Source organism: Ictidomys tridecemlineatus, chromosome 8, assembly GCF_052094955.1.
Source record: "Ictidomys tridecemlineatus isolate mIctTri1 chromosome 8, mIctTri1.hap1, whole genome shotgun sequence".
Classification (NCBI taxonomy): domain Eukaryota; kingdom Metazoa; phylum Chordata; class Mammalia; order Rodentia; family Sciuridae; genus Ictidomys; species Ictidomys tridecemlineatus.
In genome coordinates, this window is record NC_135484.1 from 142,426,327 (window position 1) to 142,452,466 (window position 26,140).

A 26,140-nucleotide genomic window follows, 5' to 3' on the forward strand; every position below is an offset into this window, starting at 1 on the left:
TGTAAGTAAGGTTGTCTGTCAGCATCCACTGGGGATTGGTTCCTGGACCCCTGTTGGGTATCAAAATCTATGGATCCTCAAGTTTCTTATATAAAATGGTGCAGTATTTGCATATAACTTTCTCACATCCCCTCATATACTTCAAATCATCTCTAGATGATGGATAATACCTAACATAATATAAATTTTATGGGAATGGTTGTTATACTGTATTGTTTAGAGAGTAATGACAAGATTTAAAGTCTATGCATGTTCAGTACAGATAGTTTCCAACCATTTTATATCTGAGGTTGGTTGAATCCATGACTGTGGAAACTGAATTCAGAGGGCTGTCTGTCTATGCATAGATGTTTGTACATTCTAAAATTTTCCATTAGTTTACAGTCCAGATATAACCACCGATAAAAATATTGATTTCTTCCGTTCTTCATGCCCAGTTAGCTAGTCATATTTTTTAATACAAAGTGAGACAGATGCTGTAAATATTGTTTTGTAACCTGTATTTTATACTTTATATATTATAGGCATTCTTTTCTTCTACAACATAATTTTTAGGTATTGCCTAGTGTTTAATTCCAAGGGTCTACCATAATTCATTTAAATGATCCCTTATTGTTGGATATTTAGGTTAGTTCCTATTTCTAATATTTTAAGTCAGCCTGTAATTAGCTCTATCACATAGAAAAGCTTGTAGACCTCCCTGGCCATTTTCTTAGTAACGTCCTATCATTACCAATGTTGGGCATGGGGGGTAAACTGTTCTACCGGTCACCGATCTTTACATCATCTATTAAAATGATGTACGATCCTGTGTTCATGGCCCAGACTCTCAGACATTAAGTAGTGAGACAGGTCTCACTCACTCTGGTTGGTTTCTTATTTGCACTTCTAGTAGGAATAAAAGTTAAAGAAAATGGCAAAGAATAAGCAGCAAAGATGTGCAGCAGGGGTTTTCAACCTCAGCACTATTGACATTTTGAACCAGATACTTCTTTGTCATGGTGGGGGCTGCCCTGGGCATCACAGGATGTGTAGCAGGATCCCTGGCCTCTGTCCACTAGATACCACTAGCTCCCTGACCCACTCCTACTCCTGACAATCAAACATGCCATTAGACATTGCCAAATGTCCCCTGGGGGCAAAATCAATCCCTCCCAAAAGCCACTGATGTGCAGTATTGAGTCACATATCTGTTGAGCATGTGGCTTGCTCAAGGCTACTCTCAAATACACAGTATTTCTATCTCACTCAGCCCTCACAATAATCCAGGTATTATTGCTCCTGCTTTATGGAGCTGATTCTGAGGAGTGTTGACCCTCTTGGGCAAGGTCACAAGGTAGAGGTAAAGCCTAAGATTCAAGGTGAGACCATCCAACCTGAGAACTGCTGGGAACCACACCTACCACCACCACTTGAGGGAGAAGTGCCTGCAGTATCCCAAACCTGCAAGTTCCTACCTTGGTCCAAGGCCTTAGGTCCTTTCCAAGAGATACAGAAAACATGGATCAGCTATGAAGGGAAAGTGAGGAACGAGAGACAGGTAAGCAAGAAATGAAAGACGGAGACCAGGCAGAGATACACAGGAGAGTTTACTTGTCAGAGCTGACAAGCAAAGGCCATCTCTCTATAGGAGAGAGAGGCAACACAGGCTTGAGTTCTGGGGCTTTTATGGGGGAGTTTCAGAAATCAGAGCTGGGCAGGTCCTAATGATGGTTGGGTTGGTATGAGGGAGTGGGGAGCCTTTCTCAGACAGGCCCTTGGGTGGGAAAGTGAAAATTTTTCCTTAAAGTGATGGCTGTCACTTAAGATGGCCGAACAGATGCTAAGCAAGGACCTTAGAAGCTACACCACCCTGGCTTGAATGTCTCATCCAGAACCATCATATGGACAAAGGGGCACAGATATATCACAAGATGAAATGGGGTCACTGTTCCCAAAAACCTTAGGTTGATTCACACTGGGGCACCTAGTGCACCTTTAATCCACAGCCACCAACACACACACACACACACACACACAGACAAAATAAAACACATTAAATCAAATATGAAGAAACATACTTCCGAAATGTTTTATCAGTCTTTAAACATGACACAGGAATGTGCTGGTTGAGTCCTTCCCCATCAAATTTCCATTCCTGCATGAAGAAAAACAAAAACAGAAAAGAAATAAAATTGATGTTTAGTTGAAACATCTACACCTAAGTTCACTTTTCTAAGACCAGGATATGCTGCCCCTCAAAGGCTGTAGTTCCCAGAGACAAAGAACCCTGAAATTCGACCTTTAGTAGCCACCTTCCTATGGTACCATCTTCCTCACTTGCTTAGTGACTTTCTCCAGGGAAGTAGAGGGAGATCAAAACAACATAACAAAGAGGAAAAATGCTAAGTGGACACCAGCACAGCTTCTGTGTCCCTTTTGATTTCTCTCTGTCCCCACCACTTACCTTCCATACATGCCTTGTACACACACATGCTCACATGCCACATAACAGTATGTTTTCAGACATGTAAATGGATGTATGGCTGGATGTGTAGCATCCTAGGGTTGCAAACAATAATTTTAACCATATAATTTATCATCCATTTCAGGACATTTAAGGAGTAAAAGGGAAAATTTAATTATGTGAGGATGGTAAGCAAAATCTAGGGCTATCCTGTGTAAACTGTAATGTACAGAAACCCTGTTTAAAATCTATTTCTAATACTAATAATAGTATTCCTGCTGAAAAACCAGCCTCTACCTTACAGCAAAGCCTGTCCAAGGAAGGGACATGACCTTTGTCCTTGGAAAGACCCACAAAGCACTCCTAGGCACATACCCACCCTGCTAAGTTGTTTATCTACAAATAACAGGAGAGATCTGCTGCACCAGGTGTCCCTGACTCAGTCAGGCTAGGTGGGGACCCATAGCAACCCCCTAGTAGCCACCAATCAGCATGAGACAGAGAAATACCTGGGATGCCAGATGACCCCCCAGTAGTTATGGTGTTGGGAAACCATGTAGTTCATCACGAACACCACTCTTGGTTTAAACCAATCAGTTCAAATGAATCCCCCTCTTGTACTAACCAATCACCCCTACCTAACTTGTTCCCGCCAGTGAATGTGCTAATCATGTTTTAGAGTTGTTTTATATGATTTTTTCCCACGGTGTGTAATGATTTGCTAAGAGATGCTATGATGTATGTGAAGTCCCTGCCTTCCCCAAAACTAATATCGCATTATGTAAAAATGTGGATGTGTAACCGATGTGATTCTGCACTCTGTATTCGGGGTAAAAATGGGAGTTCATAACCCACTTGAATCTAAAGTGTGAAATATGATATGTCAAGAGCTATGTAATGTTTTGAACAACCAATAAAAAAAATAAAAATTAAAAAAAAAAATAAGAGTGTATAAAACTGCTGCAAACCCTGAGCTCAGGGCCTCTCAGCGTCACCAGTTGCTGTGTGTGCAAGGAAGACAGAGCTAGCTCACAATAAACACCTTTTTGCTGCTTACATGGGTCTCGGTCTCTGGTGGTCTTTGGGGGGTCCTGAATTCAAGCATAACAGGTGTTGCCAAAAGCTTGGTCCTCGTCCCCTATGCCAATCCACTAATGAGGACACAGTTTTTCTCAAAAGAAAAAAGAAGGTTTATTGCTTTGCTAGCAAAGGAGAAACACAGGGGACTCCTGTCCCAGAGGCTGTCTTCTGCCCATCCAGAGGAGCAGGGGGGCTTTTGAAGAGGGATTCAAAGGCTACATTCCACATGCTCTGGGTTGGAGCTGTCATCCACTTGTTAATTTGGGAGACAGTCATTTCTGAGATCTTCTGGTGCCATCCCCAAAGTCTGGGTGACTTCCTCTTAGGGTGGGTGTGTGCCCAAGGACAGATAACTCTGCCTAGGATGGGGAAGAAAGGGAATCCTGTTTCCCCTGACATTAGGGAGGTGCTGGGAGAGAGAAGAGAAAAATAACATGTCCACTTTAAAATTAAGTTTCCATGGCAGAGCATTAAGGGCCACATTCAAAGCACAAAGTGAATCACTATTAAGTAGGCAAATATTAACATATTCAGTGAAGGTAAACAGAGAGAGAGAGAGAGAGAGAGAGAGAGAGAGAGAGAGAGAGAGAGAGAGAGAAGAGGAGACTCAAGAGCTGAACTCTTTAATACTTAATTTCAAAATGCACACATGCACACCATCACTTCTGCTTTTGGTCTCACAGATCAACCCTGGTATCTCACAGAGAGAACTAGATAAAGGTGTGAATAATCAGAGGCTAGGATCATAGGTCCAAAGAGCTATGTTGGATGTTCTTGAGGAAGTCTCCAAATCTGGGACTAACTCCCAGGGCTCTCAGCCCTGCCCCCTGAACCCCTGGTTCCATTCTCTGAACCCATCACCTTTTTTCATAACAGGAGCTCACCTTTGCAGCTAAGTGTAACCGTGGCCCACTTTATGTTTTGAATTTAGCCCTTGCTGCTCTGCCACTGGGACCAATTTTTAAAATGGATAGGTTTCTGCTCCTCCCTAATCCCTCCCCCTCCCTAATCTCAGGGGAAAGAATATTACCTTTCTTCCCCATCCAAGATTTATCTGTCCTCAAATATACACCCAATCATAGGAATGAGGTAATCCAGAATTGACTATCTCCCAAATTAACAAGTGAATTACAACTCCAACAGAGAAGTATAGAATGCAGTTTTTGAATCACCTCTTTAAAAGCCTCCTGTTCCTGCTGATGGGGGCAGAATCACAGCCTCTGGGACAGGAGTCCCCTGTGTTTCTCCTTTGCTAGTAAAGCAATAAACCTTCTTTTTCCTTTTTCTCAAAACCGTGTCCTTGTTATTGGATTGACGTCGGGGACAGGACCAAGGATTCGGCAACTTAAGTACAATCCCCAGCCTGCTTCCTGCCATTAGAATTTAGGGACCCAAAGACTTCTCTTCATTTTGCTCTATTCCTTTTGTAACCAAAGCTCGGTCACCGACCTCAATGCCAATCCAATGTGATTCTGCACATCCTGGGGAACAGGGGCATTTTAAAAGAGGTGGCACAAAGAAAATGAGATTAGGGAGAAGTTTAGGGAAAAGAAGATCAGGGAGGAGAAGTTTAAGGAGAAGGTTTAGGAGGGGAAAAAAAAAACATGTAGTCAAAGCATCAAGTGAACCCCTATTACACTTTCAGTCAAATCAGTTGATTTTTCTGTTTATATAATTACTTTTAAATCCTTGTGAGTCTTCTGTGAATCTTATTGGAGTTCACTTTATTACATGAAAGTCAAAACCACAAATCTCTTCCAAATAAGACCTGCTCTACCACGGCTTCCAGTGACAGGATGAGGGGCTATGCCCTTGAGCTTCATAGAAATTCACTGTTTGATTGACAGGAACCGAGAGGCACACCCTTAATCTGTTCAGCGTGCCTTTTGTCTAGGTGAATAGTGTTTTGAGCCACTGCCTTTGATATTTCTGACGTCTTAACAAAAGATTTGACTCTGACACCCCCGGCTTCATCCTTGAATCACATTTTCCTGGCATCGGATCTTTGTTCAGAAGCCATTTCTTCGTTTCTTCTGTTGTTTACCATCCGGGAGGCTGAGAATTTTCAGAACCATCAAGCCATGACTCATTTGGCTTCACAGTCCTTCCTTCCTTGAGTTCATTTCTCTCACCTCACATTTTACCATAATCAGTGAGAATACAACAGGAAGCACCTATAATCCTCAGGCCGGGAATCTCCTCAGCTAGATTATCCAGTGCATTAGGTCCCTGGTCTCTGTAACTACAGGCAACACTATTGCTAAACTCTCTCAGGCTCCTGAGAAAGACTCCTTCCTCCATTTTCCAATGGGATCTTACTTGCTTACGCCCTCAGCCCACTTCTCAAGGACTATCAGCATTCTGGAAGCATCTTCATCAAGGCACTCTATGCCTTCAGTAACACTCTTCTTGAAAATTCTCTGTGTGTTTTCAGTGTCATTCATGACTTGTGTTTGGGTGGGGCAATACTCCACTTCTAGGTACCAAATTCTGTAACTGGGCCCTCGTTATCCACATGGGACACATTCCAAAACCTTCCAGTGGATGATGGAAACCTCAGATTTTTTTCTTTTTCTTATACAAAAATAGAGTTTAATTTATAAATTAGGCACAGAAAGAGATCAATAATAACTAATAATAAGATAAACAATTATATCAGTATACTGTGATAAAAGTTATTTAAATGTGCTCTTTCTCTTACTTCTGGAATTTTCCATGTAGTGTTTTGGGATCACACGTTGATCTCAGATAACTGCAATCACAGAAGCCGAAATTGTGTATGAGGAGAGATGACTGTTGTTACTGTTTTATATCCAATTATCCCACGACTTGGAAATGTAATAACAAACATTTACTCTCACACAATTTCTGAGAATCAGAAATCCATGAGCAAATCTGAATTTTCTTTGCTTAAGGTCTCTCTTGAGACTCCAATCATTTTACCTGAGGAGGTAACACCTGGTGGAGACCAGAGCTGCTGGTCACCAGAGCTGTTGGTCCAGCTCTGGTGACCAGCAGCTGTTGTTTAAACAGAGAGGGGGAGATGTTGAGAGCCACAGCTGAAGGGGCCCCAGCAAACTTCCAGCTGCCGGCTGATGATTGGCTCACAGCGGCCCCAGCAACATCTAGCTGATTGGCTCCTCTGCGGTGATGCTCATTGGGCTGTTTCCCTGCCCTTTCAGACCACGGAGCTGCTCATTGGGGGACTTCTTTGGCTCTGCCCATGCGACCCAGCCAATCGGCCTCAAGAGCAGGAGGATTGTGGGAGGTGGGGAGGCTGGTGTGGGGGTGAGAGGCTTGTGGGAAGCCGGTGGTGGCATTTGGGCTCTGAGGGTTTTTCCTGAGGAGCTGTTTTGTTTGGCGTGTGTGGTTCTAAAAATAAAGTTCTTTTCTTTTGACAAGTGGCTCCTGAATCGTGCCCAGCCAGACTGCGGCAGGGCATGACTGGTCCTTCACATCCTCATCAGAAATCACCTTCTAGAGGTTAGGCTCACTGTGTGAATTTCTTTATTCTCCCACTCACGTTGCCCCCTATAGTTTCTGTTACATGCCTATGACCCCGTCTCCTTGTGAAAACAAGGCTGAGATCAATAGAAGTCTATGATCCTTCAGAAATAAATAGAAAAGGCTAGACAGGAAAACCTTATTAAATCCCATGAAATTTCTCTTTGTACCATCCACCTTATAAAACTTACCAAACAGGACAATCATGGTTTACAAAGAAAATGTAAGCCTAAAGTCTAAAGCCAGCTATCTTCAAATCCTGTCAGGTATTTGAGAAGCATCTGTCGTTTATTAAACTGATAATTAGTTAGTAAACTAATAATAATTCTTCTTTTACATAAAAATTTATTTTTGAATATTTTGCAAGCCAAAATATTTTCCATCACATTTTATTAGTCTGGATTAAATGATGACTTGCTATAACTGGGAATATACAAGAAATGATTTATCAAAAAAAAGAAAAACCTTTTAGTAAAATTACTGAAAAATCAAAAATTAACATATTAAGCCAGACACGTTGGCACGTCACGTGCCTGTAATCCCAAGGCCTTGGGAGGTTGAAGCAGGAGGATCATGAATGCAAAGCCAACCTCAGCAATTTAGCAAGGTATTGAGCAACTCAGTGAGACCCTGTCTCTAGATAAAATATTTAAAAAGGACTGGGGATGTGGTTGAGTGCCCCTGTATTCAATTCCAGGTACCAAAAAAATAATAATATTCTACTTATTCATATAACATTCAGACAAAATTCAAAAGATCCCTAACTAGCTATAACTTAAAACTTTAAATACTGATTTTTCAAAATTATCTCCTTTTATTTCTCTTCCTTGGCTCATGTTTTCCAACAGTAATAAGAGGAAATATTTTAGGGAAGGCAATATTTGTTCTAGAACTGTCTTTCTTTAAAAAAAGAAAGCACAAAAATTTCCAAAAGAAAATGAACCAAAAAAAAGTCTGTAATCCACAGATAAAGAAGTAAAGGTCATGTTTAAGTTTTGGTCATGAAACAACAACAACAAAAATCTTTGTCTTTACATTCTATACCTTCTCATCAAAACTAATAAAAGTCATATCCCAGGCTCCTAAAAGAATTTTTTCCCTAAGTTTATTTTGATTTTACTTTTTCTCAGTTTATTTTGTGTTATTACAACCAAATGTCTGACACTGGGTACTTTATAAAGAAAACAGGTTTATTTAGCTCACAGTTTTGGAGGCTGGAAGTCAGGGTCTGGCAATCCATTTCATGGGCCTCTGCTGCAGGTTCTGCTTGCTACATCACAACAGAGCCCAGGAGAGAGGGAAAATAGAAGTAAAATGGGAAATAGCCACGAGCAGAGAAGGCCAAGCTGGTGAGGTGGACTTGCTTTTGGACAACCTACTCTTGCAGTACAAATTCAGCGCCAGGAGAGTTACAACTCCTGCTACACAGCACTCATCCATACGTAAGGGGGACACCTCAAGGCCTTGCCACCCACTGGGCTCCACCCCTTCAAGGTCCCACCACCTCCCACCATGTCCCCCATAGGGGGGACCAAGGGGCCATCCCGTGAAGTTTTGGAGTAACACATTCAAACCATATTCCACCCACAGCCGTTTCCTTAATTGAGAGGAATGTGCAGGAAAAAAAAGACAAATATAAAGAAACTATGTAATATGATTCAAAATATATAAAAAATTAATTTTTTAAAAAAATCTGGGCTGGTACAGAGTAAGGAGGTGCAATGCGTACACCACTTCACAAATTCATGAAATTCATGAAAGCTTTCATTACTGACAAATCCCTGAAATCATTTAATCTTTCAGCAACTTTTAAAAATAACTGCTCTTATATTAAAACAAAATGTTCAGAAAACACTTATTGGGTGTTTTAAAGGCAAGTTCTAGGGCTTCCATTAATGGGTGTGTGTTAGAGTCTGTAAACAAGTCTGGATGGTGCCTGGTACTTTGCCAGAGGGAGTGGTTTGTGAAGAAGTAACGACAGAGAGCCATTAAGTGTGGAGATTCCTTATTGGTTGACTGCTGTATGTTAATTAGAATAGCTATATGGAATGTATAAATACCTCTGTTGTCCTACAATAAACGGCTCCCACTCCTGCTGTATCAAGGTACCCAAGTTGTTCGTGTCCCTCACCTCTCCCCCGATCCCCCCGTTATTTTGCCCAGCCAGCCGGACTTCTTCAGCAGGTGTGGAACTTCTAATGAGACTGTACAGATAAGAGCAGAAGAGGCTGAATGCCTGGTGTAGTTTATGTGCTCTTGCTCAGTAGTTAGTACTTGACAGCCGTGTGAATTCTAATTCTGCAAGTACTCCATGAGCATAGAGAAGATAAACTCAACTTAGTATTTTTCATACAGAAGTGCACTTTATGTAAATTGGAAACATTATATAACACTGAGTGTTACAGAAACAAGTACGAAAGTGGATAGAGATACTTCATAAAAATTAGTCATTTGTATATTGTACGCTTTTAAAATTAAATTTTAGATGTTTCATAAATTTAAAAAAATTGTATATATATATATATATATATATATATATATATATATATATATAGTGTCATGTGATATTTAGGTGCATATGTACATTTTGTAACCAGGTTAAACATATCTGTCACTTCAAACATTTATCACTTTTTAGTGGGAAAACATTCAAAATCTCTTTATCTACTTTTTAAAAAATCATACCAACATTTTAGCTAGTTAAAATTAACTTACTATGCAATACCACCTCAGAGCCTTGCTCCTAATTTTAACTTAGCACTTATTGACCAACATCTCTTCCTCACCCCTTCTCTCCCCAGTCTCTTATAACCACCATTCTCTGCTTCTATGGGATCCATTTTTGTGGATTCCACACAGAATGAGAACATAGGATACTTATCTTTCTCTGCCTTGTTGATTGCAATTAACACAGTGACTTCCAGTCCAACTGATGTTATATATGACAGAATTTGATCCTTTTTTGTGGTTGAATAGTATTATATTTTGTATGCACACCCAGTTTTCCTTATCCATTCATCAGGTGATGGACACATTAGTTTGCTTCCATTTCTTGAATTTAGTAAACATTGTTGCAATAAATGTGATCACATAGATGTCAAAAATATTAATTAATTAATTAATTAACTGCCTTATTGAAATATACCTTAGAGCTAAGAGGAAAAAATAACATGTCTGAATGTAAAGTCATGCTCTATGTCTATCAACCAGAAAAAAAAAAGTGGCTATCAATGACCTAATGCCCTTCAAACTGTTTTTACACATGAACTGTCTCTTGAGTAGACAGTCTGTTAAAAAGAAAACAAAATAAAATATTCAAAAATGGGTAACTGCTTCCAGGAGCAAGTAAGGGGACAAATTTGTCTACAGAAAATCTATGACAGGGCTGAGGATGTGGCTCAAGTGGTAGCGCTCTCGCATGGCATGCATGCAGCCTGGGTTCGATCCTCAGCACCACATACAAACAAAAGATGTTGTGTCTGCCGAAAACTAAAAAAATAAATATTAAAAAATTCTCTCTCTCCTCTCTTTCTGTCTCTCTCTCTAAAAAAAAAAAAAATCTATGACACAGCTGACCCAGACAGTGTGTCAGGCCAAGCTATGGGACAGAAGAGCAGGTGCAGCTCTGATTGGGACCTTCTTAGACAAGCATATAGCCAAGGTCACTTTGAGAGCAATTGGTGAAATCTGAGTATAGGCTGGGTATTAGATACAATAACTATGAATTTGATTAACTACTTTGATGTTATTTTGGCTGTGTTGTTAATTTTAATGCATAACAAAGTAGACATTTTTTTAACTGACTCTGCATGCCTCTCAGAAAAGTTACCATAACCATTAGGAGCCCTCTCCTCTGAGGCCTATCCATTGAGATTTCCAGAAATTTCTTATTAAGTAGCTGCAGAGACCTTTGTCACTGGCCACTGCTAACATTAGTCAGGGGATCAGGAACCATGAGAGGAAGTTTAAATGTTTTATTTCTGACTTAACCTTTTAAAATATTTTTTTAAATGAGTTTGAGATTGTTGTAGCAGAATGTTGGTTAAGGGGCCCCAAACATTACTTCATGACTTTCACCCTGAAGTTCAACGTCCTTACTAATAGCATGATTCCTTTCTGCTTATTAGTCTCAGGTAACCCTACTACATTTTCTCTGTTGAGTTCATCAGAGAGAGAGAGAGAGAAAAAAAATGTATCTGAAGAACCTAAGAGTAATTTAGAACATTTTTTAAAATATGAATTTCAAGAAGAAAGAGTTGTCTCTTACACATGCTTTCCAACTGTACTTTTTTATAGCTGCTATCTTGTTGCAAAAAAAGGATGGAAAATTGGGCTGGGGATGTGGCTCAAGCAGTAGCGCGCTCGCCTGGCATGCGTGCGGCCCGGGTTCGATCCTCAGCATCACATACCAACAAAGATGTTGTGTCCACCGAGAACTAAAAAATAAATATTAAAAAAAAAGGATGTAAAATTGAGTAGATGTAAAATAATTGTCACTGTGGTCGCCATGATAATTTGAAAGCTCATACCTGTAGCACTGTAGTAGATCTGTGAAGCTTTACAGAACAGTACAATGGGATGACATCATAGCTAATATATATTTTTTTTTACTTAAGCAAGACACAATGGTGCACACCTATAATTCCAGCAACTCAGGAGGCTGAGGCAGAAGGATCTTGAGTTCAAGGCCAGCCTCAGCAATTTATTGAGACCATAAGCAACTTAGTGAGACATTGTCTCAAAGTACAATATTAAAAAGGTTGGGGATGTGGCTCAGAGGTAAAGCACCCCTGGGTTCAACCTCTGGTACAAAAAAAATTTTTTTCTTTACCTAAATTACAAAAAATTTTAATGCTTCAGCTTCATTTCAGAATATGTCTATAATCTTATATATTTCCTGTGAGATATGATTTTTTAAAACACTTGAAAATTCTAAAGTATTAATTATTCACTACCTTCTATAAGTTTTTTTCTTTACATTCACAAATCCCAAAATTGGTTATGTAAATTTCAGCTTTTACTTATTACCCTGGGGGTACTGGAATCAGGAGGTAGCAGCAATATGAAAAAACACTTTAGATACTAAAAATCCTTTAGAGACATTTTTCCACTAAGAAAAAAACATAATTTTTTTGGAAATGAAGCCAGTCATTAAAAATTTGGAAAGTTGTCTGGGAGAGCTTTCTTAATATTTACTAATTTTTCTCCTCTAGGAGGATTTCAAACAATATAAATTTTAATTCTGGTGCTATGTTTATACCCCCCTTTGAAATGAGGTTATCTGTTTCACGGCTCCTTAAAACTTTATATCCTATTTCATTAGAATTCTTCAAAGAAGGAGCTTGAGACTTGCTAAGGATGGGCAGGTTGACAGCCCAACTTGGATGTCAAAATTATTGAGAATTTCATCATAGAATGAGAATTGTTGGGAGGCCTCAAGTGTGGAGGAGAACTTTTGGGTAAAAAGATATAATTATAAACATGAAGCAAGATGAACAGAGAAATGGATACAGATTCTCCAAAATCACAATTTAGTATAATTTACAAATTATTTCATAGAAACTTGTAAAATCTGAAAGGAGCCTTTTGGCATCTAAACCAAATAAATAAGAATCACTTTAAGCAATAGTGATTCTATATCTTATCTATCCATATCTATCTATATCTATCTTTGATCAGTCAATGCCTTGATTTCATATAAAATGACTGACATTTCAGGCGTTCAACGAATGTTTCTTTGACATTAAGTTAACACATATTTCTATGCCACATAGAAAATTTCTATTACATAGTGAATATAAAAATGCTTTTGTCCATAAGGCAGTGCAATAAGATACATTTGAAAATGGTACCATGTAGTATAGGATCACAGACTGAAGGAAAAGAAGTTAATAGATAAAACAATAATTTCCTTCCTAACAAGAATATTGGACTTTTCTGATATGATTTAATAACTAATGTTTTTATTGTTTTTAATACCATTTACTGGATAGACCTTAATTACATGTAATAGGTGTGACAATATTATACGATATGAATTGCATCCCCAGGTAATTGATGAGAAAACTGATACCCCCAAAACATAATTGAATTGCCTAAGGCCACGTATGCCCTAAGATTTATAAACCATTTGAATTCATGACTGTTTGACTTTTCAACCCAACATCATTCTACTATATCATGACAATTTCTTGAAAAATATATATTTTAAAAAAAGACAGCTTGGAGACTCACGATAGAGCGCTGTGGTAGAATGCTTGCTTAGAGTCCAATCCCCCATCACCACAAATAAAATTAAACTACCTGGCCAGTGAGAAGTATTGAAAGTTTTGGACCAAGGAAATAAAACAATGGAATAGACCTTACACACAATTCTGAATGGGATTGGAACAGAGATGAGAAGCAGAAAGTGCAGCTGATATTCTCAAAGTAACTTAGGCTTGCTACTTGTCACCTGGTAAATAAAGAACTCTTTTAATAAGAGATATTCTGTTAATATTTGCATAGTTGGTATTGACATTGGTTCATAGAGGAGCGGGATTTTTGCCTTTTGAAAGAATATTTATGCTAAGTGATGTTTTCTTTAATCATCTGGGGGAAGGAGAAAGTGAATAGATCTGATATTTATACATCTCTGTTTTCGTTAAGATCTTTAAGAAAAAGAAATTGTCTTAAGGTTATTTCAAGGGGATTCCAAAGGACAGAGGGATGTGTTTCAACCCAGACTTCATAACCCCCTTGTCTTCCACACCCCACCCATGCTTTCTCATTCTTAAAATTCCTACTTCTACATTTCTAATTCCCATCCTTCATCACCCAGTCCTTCAACAATGATATATTAATGCCGAACACGATGGTCGCCCAAATTCAAAATTCAAAACTTTTATGGGAAGTTATGATCACCACACATGCTAAAAGAAACAAGGAAAGTGGCATTTTCAGAGAGAAGAAAGAAAGAAAAAAGAAAGCAACGAATAGACGCTTGCCCCTCAAGGAAATCTCCAATGACAGATTTTAATCCTTACAAAAAAAAATTACAAGGTAGTTATTACCGTTCCTGAAATTGTTCCTGCAATCAATGCAAATAACTGTGGGCAGGCCCGTCCCATCTCCACAGAGCCTTGTCCTCAAGAGGCTGAAACTAAACACTGGCCCCCAACCTCAAGACTGGGCCACAGGTTCCAGACCCAGGAAGACGCATAATCTCACACTGGGACTCAGTGAAGAATTCTAGGAGAGAACACTCGACCTGTGGTGTCAAGGTGGAAGTTACTCAGATGAAATATGAGTGGAAAAAAAAATCACATATAGATTTTAAACACCTGAAGTCATTGATTCGTTCACTTATTCATTACTATGTCCATATGTGTCTGGTATTTGACAAATATATTGATTCAGAGCAACTTGGAATTTGAACTCAAGACAAACGTAAAAACTGGCCCTAAGAAGATGTGATCCAACGCCATGGATATAATGTGGTTTCTTTTGATGTCACAGAAAAGGGGACAATTATTAAAGGGTATATCCACTTATAAGAAAATAAATCCCCATTATATGTAGCAGTATGCCTCAGTTCTCTGGCCTTATTCTATTTCTGCTTCCTTTTTCACTCTATACTAGGTTCTACATGTCTAAACATTCTAAGCTTTCACCATTCATTACAATTTAAAAAAAACTCAAAATTTACATATTCTGAATTTCAAAAATAATTGACAAACTACCTTTATTTTTCACCTCTTAAATTATATGTTTCTCCAAGTCACTAAATGCAGTTTTCTTCCAATGGACTGTTAAAAGAAAAACAGACCTGTTCAATTTAACTGAGTTTACTTTAGCAAGAAAAACATTCTAGAATCAGGTAGCATTCCAGACTTCAATACAGTAAGCTACTTTTATAACCAGAAGAGACAGTAAATGACATAAAGAGATTACCTGATTGGTGCATTTTTTGCATTTGCCTTATTTGAGCATAATTTGGCAGCTGCAATTTGGGATTGGCTGAGGGTTGGCTATTGTGATTGGCTGAGTTCAGTTGCTTAGCCACAAGAGTACATGAAGTCTGCTTGCACATCAAGGTAAGTTGTAGTTCACTAGAGATGGAGGCCCCTTTGGCCCAACGCACTGTGCAAGGATGGAGGATGGTTTAGTAATCTCAACCGATGTATTAAAATTAGCAGCAAAATGCACGGCAATGCTTACCTTTGACTTTAATTCCTGATGTGATAATCCCATTTGATCTAGAACCACAGAGTCATGGAAAATGTGGAATGCCCACATTGGTACTCTTTCCAAGGAAAAAAAATGAATTCAGCTTAATTGATTATCCTTTTGAGACACTAAGCATGTCTACATTTAAAACAATTATTCAGATTTTCCACTTCCTTAGTCTTCACTTATTGAGTTGCTCAAAATTCCATTTGACAGAGCTTTGAATTTATCACATGTCCCACTGTTGAGCTATAGGTAGTATGAATTTGCTCCTTCTTGGTATGGATGTGTTTTCTCATCTTTTTCTCCAGCAACCTACTGAGGGTATTTCTATTGCTCTTCTATTGTGGGCACCACAGTTAGGTAAATTCATTTCAAATTCTGTCTTCTGACCAGTTGTATGAAGCCTTAGTCAACCTCCTTAACACCACCGAGTTTGTCTCCTCAACTACAAAGTGTGAAGGGTAATATTGATTTATCTTATAATGTGAGCAATAAATCCATTAAGATAGGTAAAGCATCTATAGATAACAAGTCAGGCCACTTAATAATTAAATATCAATGTCTAATTTAAGTATGCATCGTTATTATCATCTGTGGTACCATGATAATATTGGTCCTGTTTTTAATATTTTTATATCAATTTCTTTTTTAAAAAAATGCTTCACCATTTTTTTCCCTTATTTGCACCTGGTAAAATGAGTACTGGGTTAAGAATGAGTGAAAAAATGAATGAATGAAGCCTTTTCTACTGGCCACAGAGCTCACTGGGCATCTTACACACCAGTAAGCTATGTGTTCTGGTAGAGGACAGCAGAGTTAGGAAAGGGCTTCAGTTTGAGAAACTGAAGATAAGCTATACAACAATAAGGTATTGAGAAAACAGACCTTCATGGGGACTATTTATGGATTTATAAGACTTTAATAAAGAAAAAGCAGAAATTGCCTCTCTCTACGAAATTTATATTCACTGAAGCAAAAGTTGTTCCCAAAGCTCCTTGTCAAGGTCCCACTCATGCAGAGTAGTTGGGGTATTTTACTTCCCAGAGCTGACTCTAATCATATGCTTAAAATGATTTGAAAACTCTATGAAGCATTTACTTGGATTATTTCTATTGTTATCTGAATCTGCCACCAACCTATGGAGGTTATCATTCCCATTTTGGAGATCTGAAGTAAAAACTGAGGCAGAGAAGTAAGCTGCTCCAAGGTCGCAATCTAAGAAGGGGGGCAGTTGGAATCCACATTCTGTCCTCTAGTCCCCAGGGTCTGTCCTCACCTGCTTGTGATAGGATGTCATATAAATAAACATCCTAACAACTCTGCCCAAGGGACAGTTGGGCAAGTTCAGAAACCAGAGGGTGCTCATGAAAAAACAGTAAGATAATAAACAGCTTACTTTCATACGGCACTGCAAAACACTTTGGGACAGTTTATCAAATTAGTGTTTCACATGATGACGTAAGAAAGGCGAGCCCCACGCCCTCTGCGGTGCAGATACAAATGCTGAGCTACAGAGAGGTCAGAGGGTTGGCTGAAGATCACACAACCGGAACATCCATCCTGTAGCAAGATTTCCAGTCAAGCTCATTATTTCATAACTTGATGAATTTTTTTTTTAGTGTTTTTGTTACAAGACAGTGAGCCCATCTGTCTGGCTTATATCTTTGAAATCAAAAAGTGAAATGCCTTCATATTGTTTTACCTAAAGAAAATACAATGGCTGGTTCCCAGATGCTTTTCTATCTTCCCAGCTAAATCACATCCTCCTGACACCTATAAATACAGGGCAGCCTCCAAACAGGCCTCCAGGAACCCAGCCCTCCAGGCCCCTCCTCTTCACCTCACCAGGTGGTGCGCTGAGAGTCCATAAAGCTAGGTCAACAGCACATCCAAGAAAATAGACCATGCTAGAGGTGGTGTCACATCTCACCTGTACGTGTGTTTCATTAAAAAAAAATCGTTACTAAAATCACAAGGCCAAACGTTACGCTGTAAGTTTCCTGAGCACATCAAGATAGAAATAAAAACCTAATATGTAGAAAGCACCTTTCCCCATCAATTCTGAGTCGTCCTTGACTTTCCTTTCTCCTCCCAACATGCCTGGGACTCTCTCTGACCTACACTGCCTCTGGGTGTTGATGTGACCTGCACTATCTCCACCCTTCTGACAGTCTCTTAAAATTCTAGAAGCTTCCTCCTGCTGCCTGAACTACACTAAGGATAGATTGCGATTTCCTCCTGTTTGTGCTCAACACCCTCCATAGAAACAGTCTCAAAAAGAAAAAAGGCCCAACCCTTTTCGCCAACACGTTATTACCTCTTCCACAATGGAAATAAACATCTGGAAAAACAGTAGGTGCTGCTACCATCTTCTGTCTCCAACATGGCCTCCCTCTAGGTTTTTTCAATCATAATGATTTCCTCCTACTTGAGGAAAAGTAGCCTCGGTATAATAAACAAGCAACTCCACAGGCTTTGATAGGTCACAACCCAGTTTCTGATTTAGCATGTCGTAACCTGATTGGAACTCACCCTTTCTCTTTCGATTTCATCGAATTGTTATTAAATGCCAGAGACTTTCACAGGTACAAGCAACTAAGCAAAAAACAGGGTTCCCCTCTCCAGAGTATCTTGAAAAACCAGCCTCTACCTCAGAGCAAAGCCTGTCCAAGGAAGGGGGCGTGACCCTTGTCTTTGCCCACAGAGCACTCCTAGGCACATACCCACCCTGCTGAGTTGTTTATCTACAAATAACAGCAGAGATCTGCAGAGCCAGGTGTCCCTGACTCAGTCAGGCTAGGTGGGGACCCATAGTAACCCCCTAGCAGCCACCAATCAGCATGAGACAGGGAAAATACCTGGGATGCCAGATGACCTCCCAGTAGATCATGGTGGTTGATAACATGTTGGGAAACCATGTAGTTCAGCACGTACTCCCCTCATGGCTTAAACCAATCAGTTAAAAGGAATCCCCCTCTGGTACTAACCAATCACCCCTACCCAACTTGTTCCCACCAGTGAATGTGCTGATCATGTTTTAGAGCTGTTTTATGATTTTCCCGCGGTGTGTGATGATTTGCTAAGAGATGCTATGATGTATGTGGGGTCCCTGCCTTCCCCAAAGGGTGTATAAAACTGCTGCCAAGCCTGGGCTCGGGGCCTCTCAGCGTCACCAGTTGCTGTGTGCGAGTGGAGGACCGAGCTAGCTCCCAATAAACACCTCTTTGCTGCTTACATCGGTCTTGGTCTCTGGTGGTCTTTTGGGGGTCTCGAATTCGAGCATAACAATCTCAACTCTAGACGTTTAACTTACAAGCAATCGGATAATTAACTGCCAGAGCAGAGGTTTCAGCAAAGGGCAACGAGAACCCCAGGAAGGGACCAACTGAGTTTTACAGGAAGGAATCAAAGAGGGGAACCACACCAGTGTCAAGGAGGCTCATTCCTGGAACTGTGGAAGCCATGGGAACTGCTGGAGTAGGAAGGGCAAAGGGCAGAAAGGTGGGGTCCAGCGGAAAAGGTGACCAAGAGCAGAGAACAAAAGGCGCAGAATGCATCTCAGTGCCTTGAACTCAGGGGCACTGAACCACTAACCCACATCCCTCTCCCTTTTTATTTATTTATTTTTTTTTTACTTACAGTCAGGGTCTCCCAAGTTGCTTAGGGTCTTGCTAAATTGCTGAGGCTGGCCTTGAACTTGCAGTCCTCCTGCCTCAGCCTGCTGAGCCACGGGGATTACAGGCGTGTGCCACCACCCCTGGCACAATTACAGGGTTCAAACAGAGGATCAGCCTGAGCAAAACGGTCACTTTAGAAACACTGCGGTGGCAGCAGCAAGGATCAGTGATTCCATTTACCTGTCAAGAAGCGGGTGGCCACAGCAAGGGGGGACAGGGCAGTGATTTTAGGGATGGGCCAATGGGACTGGAAAGGAGGAAAAAGATGGAGTAAGGCACAGCCAAAGAAAGAACAGGACTGAGTCAGTGATTTGATAAAGGAAAAAATAGAAACGTACTGTCACTTCCAGGTCTCTCATTTGGATAACCACAGAGAGGATGGTATGATGTTCAATGGAAAAAATGATTCAAGAAGAGGAAGTTTGCGGGGAGGGGAAGGTTGTAAAGAAACAGGGTCATATCCTAGTGGTGATGTAAGTCAGGTTCGTTTACAGGCCTGGAGGGTAGGGGTCTGGGCTGCGGAGGGACATTGGAGCCTGCAATTAAAAGCTAAAGCTGTGAAATATGAATGCGATGGACCTCAGGATAAGTGTAGAGCAGGAGGTGAATTGGAATCTGGTAAGACAGAAAAAAAAAATGACATTTTAAAAATAGGTGGAAAAAGAAGTGTCAGAGAAACCGTGTTACCAATGAGAAGTTTCTGGGAAATAAAACTTATCTGATGTTTGAATGCAATAGACTGAATAGCATTAGGATTGAAAAGTGACTCCTGTGGCAATCCTGAAACACAGGAGCAGTGGTGGCCGTCCTGGAAACTGCGTAGCAGTGGGTTTGAGAAGAACTAAGAGGGAAAGAAGTGAAGACACAGGGGGTACTGCTCTTTCTAGTTTGGGAATTAGGGATAAAGATCTCTGGCCTTAGTGAGAGAAGAATGGGTGGCCAAAGAAGGGTTGTCATTGTTTCTGTTTCTTTGTTTCTAAATTGAGGCTGATTTGAAATAAAAGCACAGTAAGGAGAAAAGGGAGGGAAAAAAGAAAACTTAAAGACACAGGCAAGAGAGACTCCTGCTTCTACTTAACGCATAAGTCTCAAAAGAATGACTCTCCCACCCTAAAACAAAACAAAGCTCTATAACCTACACAGTCACGGGGTTCTGTCTTTTCTAAGGATTATTTAGGAGCCAAGGGTGCAAAGAAACATGATCCAATAAAATTCAGGAACTTCTGATTCTTCCTAGGAAAAAAAAAGAGATCCCCAACTGCTTTCATTCCCAAGAAGATAAAAATACTGAGGAGTATGTAACTAAATAGTCACCTGGATTACTGAGGCCCGGCGTGGGCTGGTATGAAGATTTATAAGCCCATCATGACTCAGACAGAAGGAGGAGGACAACGAAGAGAAGGAGGAGGATGAACCTGCCCCTACGCACCACTTATTCTCCCTCCGTCTTCACCAAGCCCTAGAGAGCCGGATGAGGGTGGGTAGGAAAGCAGAAGGAGACCACCGCCCTCCACTGCAAGTTCAGAGAGACCGTGAAGGAGGAAGGCAAGAAAACTGAGATAAACCTTCTGAGCACTCAGATCACAAGTTCCACTCAAGAAATATTCTCATCTTCACATCAGAAGATGGGAGGATTGTGGTGAGCCGAATCTACCTAGTGCCACAAGAAACCCAGAAGTAGTTGATCGAGTGCTTTAGACTGAGTCGGCTCTGACACTGATCATGACCAGGAAGGGACATGGCCCTTCTCGGCATAAATGCTTTTATTGTTAGTTTCTACTGGACATTTCCATAGAACTCCCGAATTCAATGAAATGTTGCAAGATGAAAACAGGCTAGAAAATGGGACCGATTACAAGAACAGAAGCAGTCAGTAGAATCAGACCCAAAGACAGAAGAGAGACTAAAATTATGAGATGAGGATTTTTAACATAACTATGCAAAATGGAGGACATGTTTGAAAAAATGAAGAACCATCATGAATAAATAATGGCAATTCCCAAAAGAAAAAAAGCTAAATGAACAGTCTAAAAATTGAAAAAAAAAAATGAAGGACGAATAATTCTTTCTGCAGAATTATAGAAGATTGATTGGAATTGAGGGTAAAAAAAAAATCAGTGAAACTAAAAACAAGTTACGTAAAAGCAGTTTGAAATACAAAGAGAAAAACTGGAATAAAAGAAATAAAGTCAGCATCCAAGATCTGTGAGACATACCAAAACCAAACAATTTATAAGATACAGGAGTCCCAGAAGGATAAGAGCGAAAGAATGGAGAGAGGAGAAATATTGGAAGAGGTAATGGGCTAAGAATTCTTCGTGATTAACAAAGGACAAAAACCACCAACCTAAGAAATTCAGCAAATCTCACCAGTCACGGTAGTGCATGCCTCTAACCCCAGAGGCTCAGGAGGCTGAGGCAGGAGGGTTGTGAGTTCAAAGCTAGCCTCAGCAACATATTGAGGTCCTACATAACTTAGTGAGAATCTGGCTCAAAATAAAAAGGGCTGGGGATGTGGCTCAGAGGTTAAGAGCCCTTGGATTCAATCCCTGCCCCCCCCCAAAAAAAAGAAATTCAGCAAATCTCATGCAGTAAATAATAATAAGAATAAAACTAAAGCTAAGGAGAATGAGTGTTACATTGACAAAAACCAAAGAATCAGAAAAAGATCAAAAGCACCCAGGTCAAAAAAAGACCTTCCGTCGATGCCTGTTATTTGTGGTAGTTGTGTTCTATAGAATCAGTGAATACAGAACTGCGGACCCCAGAGGAAACACAGCTGGTCCCAGCTGACATGCTGTGTCTTACAAAATTCCTTTACCAGCAACCTTATAAAACAGTTCAATTTTAGCACTGAAAACCTGCTTCTCTGAATAACCCCTTTTCTATACGACACTTTGCATGTTACTAAAATTCTCCCACAGCCTCCTGACCTGCAGAACCTTACTCACATACAGATTTAACTGTTTTTGTACTTTGTGTCGCCTTTTGAAACATACTAGTCCCTCATCACGCACAGCCGTGGTGGGAAGAACATTTTCCTGGACCTAGTTATCATGGCTCTAAGTTTCTCCAGCTCTGGTCTCAGGGCTGCCCTCTCTGCTTGCTTTTAATTGGTTATCATCTCACCAATCCACAAATTTAGTCACTTTTTGTTCTTTCCGTAGCTTCACCACACACCCTACATGTTACTTCCGTGCTTTCTGGAACAGCCCTGAGGACAGAATGTGAATTCCCTCTTTCTTCTTCTGGAAGCAGGGTATTGCCTACTCCTTAGTATTGAACTCATTAGTATCAAAGAAAATACCCCCCCAAATGGAGACACACTACAGACATTTTTCAACCAAACAAAACCTGAAAGAATTAATCTACACCCTGCCCCATACTGTAGGAAATACTAAATGGAATTCTGTAGTCTGAAAAGAAATGATACCACGTGGAAATTCAGTTCTGCTGAAAGAAAACTAAGGACACAAGCATAATACATGGTAAGCACAAAGTGACTTTAAAATGCTTATCATTTATACTGTTTATAAAGATAGATGTGGTCTTTCAATTCCCTTGTGATTCTATTGGTTATTTAAAATAAAAGTTATGCAGTAACAGTACATTGAAAATTTTACCATTAAAAAAAAAATAGTTCACAAGAGGAACATGAATTTTGGGAGGTTTATCATTGGAAATATACTATTATAATGTTCTTAAATTATATTTGAAGCAATAATGTATTTTTAAGACAGATTGTGAGAAGTTAAAATGCACACTATAGTCTTTAGAATGTCATTAAAGAAAAAATATCAGAAATGAATTTTGTTTGGTTTACAACAAAACTGTGTCGATTTCCTATCACTGTGACAAATATCTGACATAAATCAACTTATAAAGTAAAAAGGTTTATTTTAGCTCACATTTTGGGAAGTGTCTGTTCATGACCAATGGGTTGCATTGCTTTGGCCCTATGGCAAGGCAGCATGGCATGGTAGGAGCACATGGGGAGCAGAGCCATTCACCTCATGGCTGGTAACAAAAGAAGAGGAAGAGGAATGGGGCTCTACCAGTACCTTCCAGTGCATGTCCCCAGTAACCACAAGGTCACCCGCTAGGCTTTGTCTCTTGAAGTTTCCTCCACATCCGATTGTGTGAGCTGAGAAAAAAACTTTTAAATCATGGGCCTTTGGGGGAATATTCCAAATTATAGTACAAACCCCCTCAAAAACACAAGAAAAGAAACAGAGGAAGTGAGATTAGATAGGACAAATAGAAACCAAATAACTCAAGGACATACTTACACCCAAACTGATCGATAATTTTATTAAATGTAAGTCGTCTAAATATTCTAACACAAAGGCAGAAATTAACAGACTAAGTAAAAAGTCAAGACCAAACCATCTGTTATTAATAAGAAACGCACCGTTATCATAATATTTTGAAAGTAAAGAATGGATAAAGTATAAACCCTACAAACACTATGCATGAGGATTCGGGGGTAGCTATGTTATGAGATAAAATAAATCTCAAAAAGAGGAGGATTATCAGAGATGATAAGAGAAGAAAGAGCAGTCTGAAAAGGTGTATGCATGCAATGACAAAGTTGCCAGACATGCTACAAAGCATTTGACTTCACTCAAGGCAGGAAGCATCAACTTCACCATCAGAGTTGGAGAATTTAACATTCTTCATAAGTCATAGAAAAAGACAAAAAAAAAAATCAGCAAAAATGTAGAAAATTGCAGCAAGGCTATCAAATAACTTGCCTTATTGGTTATTTATAGAATACTACATTCAGCAACAGCATAATATGCATTCATCTCAAGTGCAGATGGAGCATTTATTAAACAAGTTGTAATAAATCTCAAAGGATTAACATAACACAATCATATTAAACTGAAAATCAGCAACAATAAGATATATAGAGAAAATTTTTCTCAAATACTTGGAATCTAAAAAGCATGTCTGTAAAGAGCCTACAGGTCAAAGGAGAAATTTAAAATATGTTAAACTAAAGGACAATTAAAATACAACATGTCTATATTAGTAGGAAATAGCAAAGAAGTAGTTCGAAGAACATTTATACCTTGCAAAGTTTATACCTGGAATGATGGGAGGTAGAAACTCAGTGATATAGGCTTCTAATCTGAATTTTAAAAAGAAAAATAAAAGTAAGTAAGAAGTAAGCAGAAGATAAAGAAAGAAAGTCTAGCTTCTTTATTTCTTTCAGGGTGGCAGGTAGATGCTGGGGTTGGACCAGGGCCCCTTGCATTCTGGGCAAGCACTCGACCACCCAGCACACCCCAGGCCCTGGGCTCTGTTCTTGATGCTGGACTCCGGACAGTTGGCGAGGCTGCCCTCTCTCTTCCTTTTCTACTCCATAGCGGGGATCCCCAGTGGGAAGCTCCCCACGCCACTGCCGAATCACAATCTGAAATGCCTATTCAGTCTCCCCCAACCCCAAGTGTCTTCTGAATGTGGTTATGGGCCCACGCTGCCCCCAGGAATGGCTCATCATGTGAGCAGTAAACCTTCCCATGCTCTCCTGGGACACAACCGTGGCCTCCTTCTCAATATCCAAACTAAATTTGGGATGAGAGGGATCCATTCTGCATCCGTAGACAACACCACAAAGAAATAATGAAATAAAGAAAGAAATCAGTTAAATAGAAAATGAACAATAATACACAAATCCAAAGAAGTTTTAAAAAAAAAGCCTTTTCAAGGATCATGAAAACAAGATGAAGAGACTGAACAATTGGTTTAGAAGGGTAAATGAGGAAAAGGAGGAATTTGGAGAGTCAGAGAGAGTAACCACACAGAATTAAAAATGGGTGAATTTCTTTTAGGATCAGGCATACTTTTTCTGTTGAAATAGATTTTCCTTTTTCTCTAAGAATTTTTCCAATGTAATGTACACTCTGAGTCAAGATACTATTGATGAGTGATGCAGTGCTTATATTACATATATAATCATTATTTCAATCAAGTGGTTGTCAACCAAGTCAAATTGCCTTCCTAACCCAGTCTGCCACTATCACCACCACCACCACTTCCAGAAAACTATCCAGAAGCACTTCTATAGCTGTTCAAACTACAGTCCTCTGGTGTTTTTACAATGACCACTCTGACACTTATTTTATTAGCAGAGTGAGAATCCCCCAGGGTGAGAATCAATGAAGAAGTGACTCACTAATTAGGGAAAGAAAGCCTGTGTCTTAGTCCATTTTAAGTTGCAATAACTAAATGCTACTGACTAATCAACTTATAAAGAATAAAGGTTTACTCAACACATGGTTTTGAAGGCCAGAAGGTCAAGATTGGGATGCTGGTTGGGACCCTATAGAGTCCTGAGTTAGCACAGGACATCACAGGGTGACACATGACATCTTATCTCCTCATCTTACCAAGCTACTGTCCCATTAGATGATGGCTCCACCCTACGGCCTTCTGTAACCCCAATTACCTTCCAAATGTCTCACCTCCACACACCATAATCAGATTAAGTCACTGCCCCCTTCCTATCTTGCAACAGGGATTACATTTCAACGTGAATTTGGGTGGAGACATGCAAACCATTAGCAGTGTGTTCCCTGGTGGATCATTGGATAGAAAAGTTTGAGAAATCACTGCTCAGCAGAAATTAGAACAAACAGTTCCTGGTCCACCACACCCCAAACCAAACAAACCAAAATCTATACCATAACATGCACGTGTGTGACAGATGGTGAGGATGCTTAAAATTTTTTAGAAATACGGGTGTAATTTACCCACCAAGAAGGAAATGCCCACCAAAGAAAGAATTCTATCAGCTATGTCACAGATTTGGGAGTTATGGGGTATCTTTTTTATAGCTATTATATTTGCACATATGGCAGCGTCGTCGACATTTTAGAACTGGAAAGAACCTTGAAGATGATCAAATGCAGTCTTCTACGCAAATGTGAAAACCAGGTCCGGGTTGATCGAGTGCTTTTGCTCAGGAACCTGGAGCTAGTCGGTGTTGAGACCCGGAGCACAGAACTCCTAATCTCTACGGCTAGGACCTTCATCACATAGATCATGTCTCCTTTTCCAAAACATAAACATTGATTTCCACCCACCACAATCTTATGCTGCACAAATAGTGGAATTGAAAGAGACCGAAAACTGAATTAGCTAAAGTACTGAAAAATAAAATCTCTCTCCATGCAATTAGAGGCAGGTGAGCCCTGCTGCAATCACGTGTCCATCA

The 26,140-nt window shown here is 39.8% G+C and overlaps 1 protein-coding gene across 1 annotated transcript in view; it reads right to left on the reverse strand.

Annotated features, from left to right (window-relative positions):
• LOC101968337 (uncharacterized) overlaps window positions 1–26,140 on the reverse strand; it is a 312,858-nt gene that overhangs the window by 237,687 nt on the left and 49,031 nt on the right. The window contains exon 7 of the mRNA XM_005327522.2: window positions 2,061–2,137. Coding sequence (XP_005327579.2) covers window positions 2,061–2,137 — 77 coding nt within the window. The remainder of the gene's footprint in view (window positions 1–2,060; window positions 2,138–26,140) is intronic.